This window comes from Ochotona princeps, chromosome 4 (assembly GCF_030435755.1).
Source record: "Ochotona princeps isolate mOchPri1 chromosome 4, mOchPri1.hap1, whole genome shotgun sequence".
Taxonomy (NCBI): Eukaryota; Metazoa; Chordata; class Mammalia; order Lagomorpha; family Ochotonidae; genus Ochotona; species Ochotona princeps.
This window is the reverse complement of record NC_080835.1, coordinates 43,757,839-43,770,021: the sequence shown is the minus strand read 5'-3', so window position 1 is coordinate 43,770,021 and position 12,183 is coordinate 43,757,839. Positions and strand designations below refer to the sequence as shown.

General features: G+C 42.1%; 1 protein-coding gene across 1 annotated transcript; it reads left to right on the top strand.

Annotated features, from left to right (window-relative positions):
* Positions 1 to 458: 458 nt before the first annotated feature.
* Positions 459 to 859, top strand: LOC101519954 (NADH dehydrogenase [ubiquinone] 1 alpha subcomplex assembly factor 3). The gene is given in 4 exon segments (XM_036492579.2): positions 459 to 558; positions 561 to 679; positions 681 to 759; positions 762 to 859. Coding segments are annotated over 4 exon segments (369 nt in total). The 5' UTR covers positions 459 to 485.
* Positions 860 to 12,183: the final 11,324 nt, after the last annotated feature.

Below are 12,183 nucleotides of genomic sequence, written 5' to 3'. Positions count from 1 at the left end.
TCATGCAGAGTAAGCTTCCTGGATGAGTGTGTGGGCCAGTTCATTCCCAATGCCTACTCCTTGTCTGCCCTCCTTCCTTATTTTTGTTAGGCTAGAGGCTTTCTGAACTTAGGAATCCATGGGTTTTGGGACATGCAGAGGGCTAGTCTTTGGACAGAAACAGAAGAATGGCCAGGGATTCCTGCAGGGACATAAATTTCATTTCCCTATTTTCTTGGCAATGTTAAATCAAGACAGGGCGAATCTCTATTTTTTTGAGCTCTAACAGAACCAGGTACTACTTTTTGTCCCTCCAGCTCCATCAGCTGAGCTCCTTGCTGGACTCTACTTGCTCTTACAAACTCATCACTTGGTTGCAGGGGTGCCCTCTTAGATTTCAGAGAAAAATTTCATTTTATTTTTTTAACAGCGTTCTCTCTCATCAGCAAAGAGGAGTTGTAGCAGTGACACACATCGCATTGTTACAACGCCAGTATCCTCATATCATGTACGTCGACAGCTACAACAGCCACGGCTTGATGGTCAGCAGAAGCCACGTGCTGGTCCCCTGCACACTGCTGCGGCTCACGTGGTACAATGGAATGTGGCATCCCACCCGGACATCACCGAGAAAAGCTTATCCCTCTACTGGCTGCTTGGACCCCGGATAGAGATTGTCATGGCAGGAACTGGGAACCCGACAGACAGAGCAGCTGCAGCCTGGGGTCCTGCGAGCCGTGAGGCAGCACGGCTGGGCAGTGCAAACGCAGGACACGCCCAATGCTGTGCCACCTTCAGCTTCCTGTGTCACAAAGGTCGGGTGATGATGGTGGCTCTCATCCCTCCCTTCCCACAAAGAGATCTCATTGCTGTGTGTTAGAGACCAATTCATTGATATGCCAGTTAGTGAATATTATTTTGTGCATGTATTTTTATATTTATTTATTATTTATGGTACAATTCCATGAACTCTGGAATTTCCCTTCGCTCTCCCTAAACTCTCACCAGTGCCCCCCCACTGATTTCCCCTATATCATTGCAATAGTATAGTTCTTCATAATCTGTCATAAGTCCATCATTCTACTATTTAAGTGTGTCCTGACAGTGTAAGCATGGACAACGGCAGACAGTCCAGCATCCTATTGTCAAGATCTATTTAACAGTTTCATTGGGAGTCTATCCTTGATTTTAAACTAGAGATGGATACTGCATTGTATCTTCATATCTGAATGTGACAGTCTCTATTGAGCAGTTACTATGCATCCCCTTAAATGAAAGGCCATAAAATAAAATCAACAACAGGAAGAAAAAAACAGAAAATTAACAACCACATAAAGTCACATAACACATTACTGAATGACCAATGAATTGCTAAAGAAATGAAAAAGAAGAAAAAATAGAAAATTAACAGCCACATAAAGCTACATAGCATGCTACTGAAGGGCCAATAGATTGCTGAAGAAATGAAAAAGAAAAACCTTCTGGAAATAAATGATGCTACAGTTGTGACCTATAAGTCAATGAAGAAATTAATAACAAAAAAATTTTTGAATGAATTTTCACATATATTTTTAAGGATTTATTTATTTTTATTGGAAAGTCAGATTTACAGAGAGAAGGAGAGACAGAGAAGATCTACCATCCGCTGATCACTCCCCACGTGGTCACAATGGCCAGAGCTGAGTCCATCCAAATCCAGGAGCCAGGAGCTTCTTCCAGGTCTCCCTCATTGGTCCAGGATTCCAAAGTTTTGGGTTGTCCTCTATTGCTTTCCCAGACCTGGACTGGAAGTGGAGCCGGATTAGAAGTGGCACAGTCGGGACATAAATCAGTACCCATACGGGATCCTGATGTATGCAAGGCAAGAACTTCAACCACTAGGCTATCAGGCTGGACCCCTGAATTTTCATATATTTTTTTAAAAAATCAAAATTTCTTCTAGTTGACTTTTAAACTATTAGCTTTTACATTAAATTAGATATCAGTTTTTGAAAAAAATAAAAGGCAACTGATTTCAAATGAAAAAGCCAAGAGTGATTTACGATTATGACTTCTTTGGTGGTGATTAGTAAACATGAGAATCAAATTCTTTGAAGAGGAACTATTATTATCCCAATTTGACCTGAAGTCAAATTGACTAGTTAAGTGGTGGGACCAAGATGCTAATTTTAATTTATTTGGCTCCAGAACCAAAATGCTTAATTATTTATAATAAATCATTTATTACAATGTTATTTAAACAAACAGTAAGTAGGAGACTGGCGTTATGACGTGGTAGGTAAAGCCACCAGCAGTAACTCTAGCAGCCCAAATGGGCATGGGTTCATGCCCCAGCTGCTCCACTTCTGATTAAGCTCCCTGCTAACAGCCTGGGAAAACAGCCCAAGTACTTGGACCCCTGCCACCCATGTGGGAGACCCATGTGGGAGACCCATGTGGGAGACCTGGAGGAAGCGTCTGGCTGCTGGCTTCAGCTTGGGCCATACCAGCTGTACCTGGCCATTTGGGCCATCTAGGAAGGAAACTAGCAGATGGAAGATCCTGTCTGTTTCTCTCTGGAACTGACTCTCAGAAACCAGAAGCAAAAAGGCAGAATATAAAACTACATAGACAACATGGTTGAAAAATTGCACACAGGAAAATCATTAGAAAGAAATATGTGTTACTTTGTTTCCGGATCATGGGATTGTGGGTGATTTTTCTTTGTGTTTTTGAAATGTTATATTGCAGGGATGAAAACAGGCTTGGCAAGCCAGTCAATACACGTCTCTGGATGAGGGTACTGCCTCGCATCCTCTAACCAGCAGAGCGTTGTGGAGTTTCACTTTCCCCTCTCTGTTTTGTTTCTAAGAATACATCTTAACACTGCGTTAGATTTTCCTTCACACTCTGGCTCCTCATGAGCTTACGCCAACTGTAGATTCACTGGTAAGCTTAGGTGTTTCCCACCTGGACTGCTAAGACACTCAGCCTCTCCCCTACTTGTTCAAGTGGTGTTCTATTACGTTAAGATTTTATTTTTGCTAAATATAATCTTGTTGGTTGTGGTACAGGACCCACATTAATTTAGATAGTGTTTGAATATTGACTCTCGTCTCTTAGGTATCTGTTAGCCTCTCAATTTTAATGCAGCTGCAAACTGAGTGACTTTTTTACATTCTCTGCGTTCATCCAAATCATTGCTAGTAGTGTGCTGGATCAGGATTAATGTGGAGCCATGTGGAGCTCACTCAGTATCCCAGGCTGGGTAAGGGCTATGGTGTCAGCCTTCTCTTTGTTCAGTAAGCTGATGCTTATTGAGTCTTCAAAGTGTATCATCATCTAAGCGATTTTTGTTGCTAGATGTTTCTCCAGCAAAGTCAAAGTATTAGGGGAGTTCTTTCAATTGTAGTTATTGTCAGTGTTGACCCTCTCTACAGTGTTCACTTCTCATAGTCTGCTTAAAAAAATAGGACATAATTATATACATAGCATATAGTCATTCATTTATTCAGCGAATTGTGTTGGGTGCTTCCTTATATAAAACGCTGTGTTAGACCCCAGAGAGCGAAGACTGAGGTGTGAAGGCCCACATGCAAGGTAGAGCAGAGTAGAAACAAGAAGTCTATCCGGGAACTGGACTCTGTCCAGCAAGGGGTGATAAGTTCAGATCCCAGGCCCCCCGACTCTAAGCCTGGAGCTTCCTGAACCAAAGGCAGCTGCTCTTTGCTCAGTCACTCCTGCAGGTTTCCAGATTGCCACTCCTCTGGGTCTGACCCTCTCCGAGGTTTGCTGAAGTGCACCCCAGCCCAGCTACTCAGGACAGGGCACACTTTTCTGGCCCCTGCTGCCCCTATTGTCTCTGTTGAGGAGACCAGCAGCTCCTGTGGGCAGGAGGCAGGTGTCTATGAGCCTCCAAACCCAGCACCTGCTTGTCACAATAACTATCATTGCTTATTTGAGGTAAGCAAGAGTGCTTTGTCTTCTATACACATTTTGAAAGCTCCTTTCCTAAAGACCTCAACATGAATGTCCCCAACAGCATTCTCCGTGGTAGGTAGTAATGTTCAGCTTCCCCTGCAAGTGGTCTTGTTGGTTAATCCACTCACCATCCAGTTTTTCAGCAGAAAGTGAACAGGCCAACCTTGGAACCAACTTGGACTTATCTTTTTCACCTGCCACATTTAACTCTCCACTAAAGTCTCCTCATGCTACCTCCAAATGTCTTCAACCTCGTCATTTCTTATCATCTCTACCACTGCCTCTGGACCTAAGCCAGTGCTCTCTGTTTTAGGATAAGGTCACAGATCTGCTGTTGTCTCCCCAGCTCCCACCCTCTTCTCCTATTCTCCTATCCACCTCCATCTTCTGTTCTCTGCATAGCTGGGCTAGCCCAGGAAACTCTGCTCAACCCCTCCTGCACCTCCCTGGCACACCTAGAATACAATCCCAACTCCTTTCCAAGATCTTGGTTCCTTCAAGTCACTATGTGGGAAAAAGTCACACTATTTCATCCTGATGAAGTATGTGCCACTGGACTGCAGAGCAGAGACTAACATATTCTATGAAGGGTGGTGATAACCAATAGATGGAAGGTTTTCTTGTCCTGCTAGGTAGTATAGGCAGCAAATCCCTCTTGAGCGTCTCTGGGTTTTAGGTCAGTGTGTCTGCTGGATGCTCAGGCTGCTGATCTGACCAATGTTTCGCTGCACACTTATAAACTGGTTGTGGAACCTGTCTTAGGAAAAGGGGAGGAAGGAATTTTCTGCCTGTATTGATTACACAGGCTTGTACCTTGCCATTGTTGTTAAATATAAATGATGCTTTAAAGTAGAAAAGTACAGAGAATTTGCACTGGCCTCTATCGATCCACTAAGAATATTGTAACAGAGTTCAGCAGACTGTGTGGTGGGCATCACAGCTCACATTTCTGGAAGCTACAAGTCCAAGGTCAAACCTTCTGCTCAGACTGTGAGACTTCTCCAAGTTTCTAGGGTGTCTTAGTCTGAGCTGCTCTAGCAGCAGCACTATAGACCAAATGGTCTGAACACAGATATTGACTTCTCACAATGCCAGAAGCTGGAGTTTGCAGTCAAGCCCTGTAAGAGTTCCTCTCTGGTTCAAGCCTTTCTCCTGGTTCACAGTTAGTCACCTTCTTGCTATGTCCTCACATGGGCTAAGGTGCTAGGGAGTTCTGTGGGGGTTCCTGCTATAACGCACACCTCCAGTGCATGCATGATTTCTCTTGTGATCTAGACACCCGCAAAACGTCTTCCTCATACCGATGCGTTGGAGGTTAGAATTTCAACACAGGAAACTTTATGAATTATTGAGGCTGGCATAATAGGCTAATCCTCTGCCTGTGGCACCAGCATCCCTTATGGATGCTGGTTCCAACTCCAGCTGCTCCACTTCCAATCCAGCTCCCTGTTAGTAGCCTGGGAGAGCTGTGGAGGATGGCTCAAGGGCTTGGACCCTGGCACCCATGTGGGAGTCCTAGAAGAAGCTCCTAACTCCTGGATTTGGACTGGCCAATCTTTGGCTTTGGCAACCATCTGAGGAGTAACCCAATGGACAGAAGATCCTTTCTCTCTCTTCCTCCCTCCCTCCCTCCCTCTCTCTCGCTCTCTTTGTAACCCTGACTTTCAGGTATAAGTAAATAATTATTTTGTTTAAAAAGTCAATCATTTATTTGAAAGACAAAGGGACAGGGAAAAAGAGAGGGAGAAAAGGAAGGAAGGGAAAGAAAGCAAGAGGGAGGCAGGGAGGAAGAAAAAGAAAGGGGCAGGAAAGAGAAGAAAGAGAGAGAAGGAGAGACAAAGATATTGATCCTCCATTTAGTTTATGATTCAAATGCCTATAACACAGCATGCATTGGACCAGGAGGAAGCTGGCAGTGATCTAAGCACTTGAGTCATTGTTTGCTGCTTTCCTAGGCACATTAGCAGGGAGCTGGATCAAAAGTGGAGGAGTTGGGACTCCACCTGGTACTCCATTATGGGATGTAGGTGTGTCCCAAGCAGAAAGAAGCTAAACACTCTGTACCACACATACAACTCTGGAGGGAAAGTTCAACCTAGGGCAGATTCTTTTTCTGACAACTGCTGGTGCACCGTGGCTTATAGATATGCCCCTCAGGTCTTTACCTTGAGATTCACATGATATTCTTCCCATGTGCTTATCTGTCTCCAAATTTCCCTTTTCTGTAAAGGCACCAAGCCTGATCATCTCTATCAAGACTATTCAAAATAAAGTCACATTGCAAGGTACTAGCAGTTAGGATTTTAACACATTAGTTTAGGTGAACACAATTCACCTCATAACATGGTCAATAACCAAATCAATATAATCCTTGTTAACATAAAAAGCACTGTAAGCCACTGAGGTGCAGCAGTACACCAAAACACAAGATTGGTGTGGATTACATAAAAATATGCACCAAAGGCTTAATGTTTAATAATATACTACACATGTTAGCTTCTGTTCCTATTCTTCCACATCACCAGCCAATTCTTTCTCCCATGGGAAGTGTTGCACAACAATTTCCAGTAAGATGTATAAAATAATAACTCAGATAAAATGAGCATGCTAGCTTTATTAATTAAGTGAGAGATATAGAAACCAGTAAGATGTTATAGGTGGCTCAAAAGAGAAATAAAAATGGTGGGTATGTAGGTAGTAGGAATGCATTTTTAATTTTATCTGTTATTTATTTACATAAAGGGAACAAATTCACTTATATCACAATACAGATTTAAGAGTTCATTGATACTTCCCACCCTAGCCCTCCTGCCTCCCCCTGCCCCACTGCCTCCCCCTGCCCACTGCATCCCCCACCCATCCTCCTCCTTCCTTATTTGTTTTAGTCTTTACAATACATTACGTTCATTTCATTTTACAACCACAAGTTTAACACTCCATTAAGTGAAGATATCAACACCTGACTAGTAGAAAATAATAATAACTAAGAACAGAAAATTAAAGCAAAGCAGAAAAACCCTGTTCCAAGGCTATGCACCGTAATCAGATCCCAGAGTGACACTCTTGCACCTACAGATCACATTCTGAATTCTGTGTTAGTTACCACAGATCAGGGGAAACATGGCACTTTGTCTTTTGGAGACTGGCTTATTTCACTAAGCATAATGGTTTCTAAATTTATCTATTTAATTGCAAAAGATAAGATTGTATTCTTTTTATGACTGAGTAGTATTTCATGAGATATATATATATCACATTCTCTTTTTCTAGTCCTCCATTCATATATATATCCATATATATGGATATATATGGAAATATATGCACATATCAGTTCACATATATATCAAATTCTCTTTATCTAGTCATCCATTCTTAAACATCTGGATTGATTCCACATCTTAGCTATTGTAAATCGAGGTGCTATAAACATACTGTCTTCCATATGATTGTACTAGTTTACGTTACCATAAACAGTGGAATAAACTATCTTTTCCCCCACACCCTCACCAGCTTTTACTATGTGTGATTTTTTTTTTGTATGATAACCATTCTAACTTGGGTGAGGTGAAAAATGCCTATTGGGCCTGTTGCAGTAGCCTAGTGGTTAAAGTCCTCGCCTTGCAAGCACCAGGATCCCATATGGGCATTGGTTCTAATCCCAGCGGCCCCGCTTTCCATCCAGCTCCCTGCTTGTGGGAAGGCAGTCAAGGATGGTCCAAAGCCTTGGGATTCTGCACCTGCATGGGAGACCCGGAAGAGCTCCTGGCTTCAGATTGGCGCATCACTGGCCATTGTAGTCACTTGGGAAGTGGATCATCAGAAGGAAGATCTTCCTCTGTCTCTCCTCCTTTCTGTGTATCTAATTTTCCAATAAAAAAATCTTTTAAAATAAATAAATATTCTTAAACAGGTCATCATAACAATTTAAAGGGGGAAAAAAGTTGTTGCAGTTGGAGGGAAGGGCAGGTACTTAGCCCAGTGGTTAAGATGCCTCTTAGGACATCCATAGCTCATATTCAAGTGCCCGGATTTGGGTCCAGATTCCACACCTGAGTCCAACTTCCTGCTAATGTCCTTGAGAGGTGGCAATGAGGCTCAAGCAGTGAACTCCTACACCCACTTGGGATATCTGGGTTGAGAGCCTCACTTCTGAATCAGGCCTGGCCTATCTCCAGCTGGAGCAGCATTTGAGGAATGAACCAGTGAATGAAAACTGGGCACGCTCTCTCTTCTTCAAAGAAATAAGTAAAACATTTTTAAAAATCTAAAGATAGGGACATAAAATTGAGAATATTGAAGTCCCTGCTGATAATGATCCTTCCCTAGGAACATGATAGACAGCAATTAATTAATTAATTAATCCTCAGCTCAGACACTGTGATGAGGGTTTTACATGACAGACTATGAATTTTTAGATGGAGACTTGAACAACACAGACTCCAGCAGTCAGAGCTCAGATAGCTGCAGGAGGCCTTGACAAAGTTATCCAAGGTGATGGCGCAGCCCTCAGTTGAATGGCAGCAGCCATCACCAGCAGCTTCTTAGGAACAGGGATGATGCACCAGCGCAGAGCCACAGCGACTGATCACCTTTGCAAAGCATAGTGTGAGTGTGCTGATCTGGTTCCCCAGGAGTCCGTCTGTATGGGCCCAATGGAGAGCTTAGCCAGGCTGATGACCCCTGGGATAGCAGTGGCTACTTGCTTGGAGCATTTCACACCCAGATCTTGAACCTGTTGCTCTGGCCTGCATGCATTTGCTTTTTGTACCAGCATAAGCTTCAAGCCTTCATCCTTGAGGGATACCCTCTAGGGAAAAGCCAATGGTATCGAGTTCCTTGATGGGGAGGGAAGACATCTTCTCTAGGGACTTGATCTTCATGTCCTTGATTAGGAAGTCCAGCTTGGGAACAGGGAGCCACTCATTATCCTCAGCCTTGTCTCTGCAAACTCCGTAGCCTTGGCTTCAGCCCTGACCTCTGCAGAAGTTCTTATCACCTCCTATTCCAAGGCCCCCAAAGTCCAGGTCCTGCTGTTGTACCACCATTTGATGTTCTCTCTGAGAAACCAAACCACAGTTTACTGAATCAGGCTACACTGAAATGAACAGAATCTAATTCCTTCTAGAGTCCCAGCGTATAGTAGCAACACTACTAACATGCCTTGCTTCAAAGTTAGCTTTCTTTCCATTGCTAACTTCTAAATTATAAGACAGTTGCCCCTGCAACAAGAGAAAAGTCCTTTGTTTTCCCTTTGACTCCTTGGTAGCAGTAACATATGGAAAGCACACAGAGGTATCATTTAGAGGAACAAAGGCCCACACAATTAATCTGATTTTCAACTACTAATTACATATTAGTACCAAACAATAATTTTCTTTACTCCTTGAGTATCATGACACTGGGTTTTTGGTGCCTTACTAAATACCACTCTTGTTACCACACAGGTTGAGAACTTTGTGGGAAAGGAACTCGGGAATGGTTGAGTTAGGGTTCTTAAAGTCTAATAAAGTTAATTATCACCAACCATGGAAAAGTATTCTAGAGCTTGCGAAGAGCTAGTCACACCTATCCTCTCATTTAATACCTACAATCATCCTGTGAAGGATGGGCAATTATTCCCAAAGACACTACAGGCCAGTGAGGGGAAAGTATGGGCAGAAATATATCTAGACCTAAACCACATTCATGCAAAACATGTCCTCTTTCCCTCACTCCTCCCTGGAGAGGAGGAAAACAAAGGGGCTCCTAGAAACATGGACACTCACAACAGAAGTGAACCTAGTAAGCTCTTGATTTAGGACATTGTTGAAGTGACCTACCTAAGCAATGAGAAGATAAAGCAACCATGACCAGGCTGCATGTTTGGTGCATGATTTAAGATGCTGCTTGGAACACCTGTTGAGCATATCAGAGTACCTGAGTTAGAGGCTTAGCTCTACTCCTAATTTCAACTTCCTGCTGACAGGCACCCTCAAAAGGCAGCAGGGGATGGCTTGCGTGCTTGGGTTCCTGCCCAACCATGTAGGAACTGTGAACTGATTCCTGGACTCCTGGCTTTAGTCTGTCCCAGCATGAGCTCCTTCCAGCATTTGTAGAGTAAACCACTAGAAAGAAAATCTCTCTCTGCTTTCTCTGTGTCTCTTTACTTCTCTGCCCTTGAAAAAATAATAAAAATAAATGTACAAGAGGAAATATGAAAGCAATTATAAACATGGAAGATAAAAGAATAGAAAATTAAGTAAGGTTTGCAGAGCAGACTGTATGTTTTGTACATATAACATAGGCATATAATATATATGCATAGATCAAATCCTAAAATGTTATCAAAAAGGCACAGATAAAAGTAGTATAGCTAGATGAAAATGAGATTCTAAGAAATGTTTAAGTAGCCCTCAAGAAAAGCATTTCCACATGGAAAACAAAACAGAAAAGTGAGACAGAATAAACAGAAAACAAAACAAATTAAAGTGGCAGATTGAATCTTAACATGTCAATGATAACTCATTAACTTTAATAGTCTAAATACACCAATTAAAAAGACAGAGATGGGCAGTGTGTATTCTTAAAAATAACTCAACCATATGCTAGCTATATAAAGCTCACTTCATAGACAATAATATGGCAAAGTTGAATGGAAGAAAAATGTTGTAGTAGTTTTCTATTGCTGTTCTGAAAAAATAATTACAAACTTGATGTCTTAGAACAATACAAATTCCTTATCTTACCATTCTGCAGACTAGAACTCTGACCCTGGCCTTACTGGGCTAAAATGAAGGAAGTGGCCAGGCTGCATTCGCTTCTGGGCCCTTGGCAGAGAATTGGTTTGTCTGCTCCAACTGCTTCTGGGGCTCCTTCGCAGTTCTGTCTTGTGGCTCCCTTCCTCCACCGTCAAAGTCATTCACACATCACGTCACAGCAGTATGACCTCCCCACTATTAAGAACGTGTAATAGGGTTGAGTCCATCTGGACTCATATCCAAACTTAATCACATCGATGAAGTCTCTTGCTGAAGAAGGTTACATATTCACAGGTTCTAAGAATCAGAACATGAACATCTTTGGGATCATATTTTTGCCTGCTACAAAGAAATAAAACAAAGAAGGTGTGGCTACGTTGTTTTCAGATAAAATAAACTTCAAAGCAGCGATGATTAAAGAGGCAGAGAGGAAATTATATAATGATAGACGAGTCAACCTACCAAAAAGAAACAGTAATCCTAAGTGTGTACGCACCATACCACAGAATGGAAAAATGTGTGAAGCAGGAACCAATAGCACTGAAAGAAGAGACAAATCCATAAGTAGAGTGGGAAATGCCAACCCTTCTCTTTCAATAACTAAAGAGCTGTTGGGCAGGAATTCCCAAGGATATGGAACTCAGCAACATCATCCACCCAAGTGATGTAATTGATATTGATAGAACACTCCACCCAACAACAGCAAAACATGCATTTTGTGTATTTTCACATATATATGCTCATGAAACTTAGGAAGATAGATTATGTTCTGAGTCCTGAAACAAATCTGAACACATGTTTTTAGATTTAGTTATTTTTATTGGAAAGACAGGTTTAACAAGAGAAGAGACAGAGGAACAGATCTTCCATCTGCTAGTTCACTCATTCCCCAGATGGCCACAATGGCCAGAGCTGAGCTGATCTGTGGCCAGAAACCAGGAGTTTCTTCTGGGTCTTCCACATTGGTGCAGGAGCCCAAAGATTTGATGCATTCTCTGTTGCTTTCCCAGGCCACAAGCAGGGAGCTGGATATGGAAGTAGTGCAGCTGGGGCTAGAACCAGCACCCATATGAGAAGCTGATGCTGCAGAGGGTAGCCTGCTGAGCCACCACTTCAGTCTCCTTAACACATTTTTTAAATGTGAGTCATACTGAGTGTTATATTTACTGGCCACAGTGGAACTGAATTTTAAATAAGCAACAGAAAGATAATAGGAAAATGTCCTAACACTAAGAAACTAAGCAACACTTGTAGGTAATAGGTGGCTCAACAGGAAATCTTAAGGAAAGTTAAAAAATTGAAGTGCATTAAAATACATGTCAAAATTTGTGACACAAACTGAAACAGCAGAACTGAAAGGGAAATTTATAACACTAAATGCATTCATTAGAGGAAAGAAAAATTCTCAAATTAATAACCTAAGCTCTTGCCTTAAGAACACAGAGGAAAAAAAGGAACAAAGCAAATGGAAGGAAGTGCAGAGTAAAGATGAAAGAAAAAAATCAAT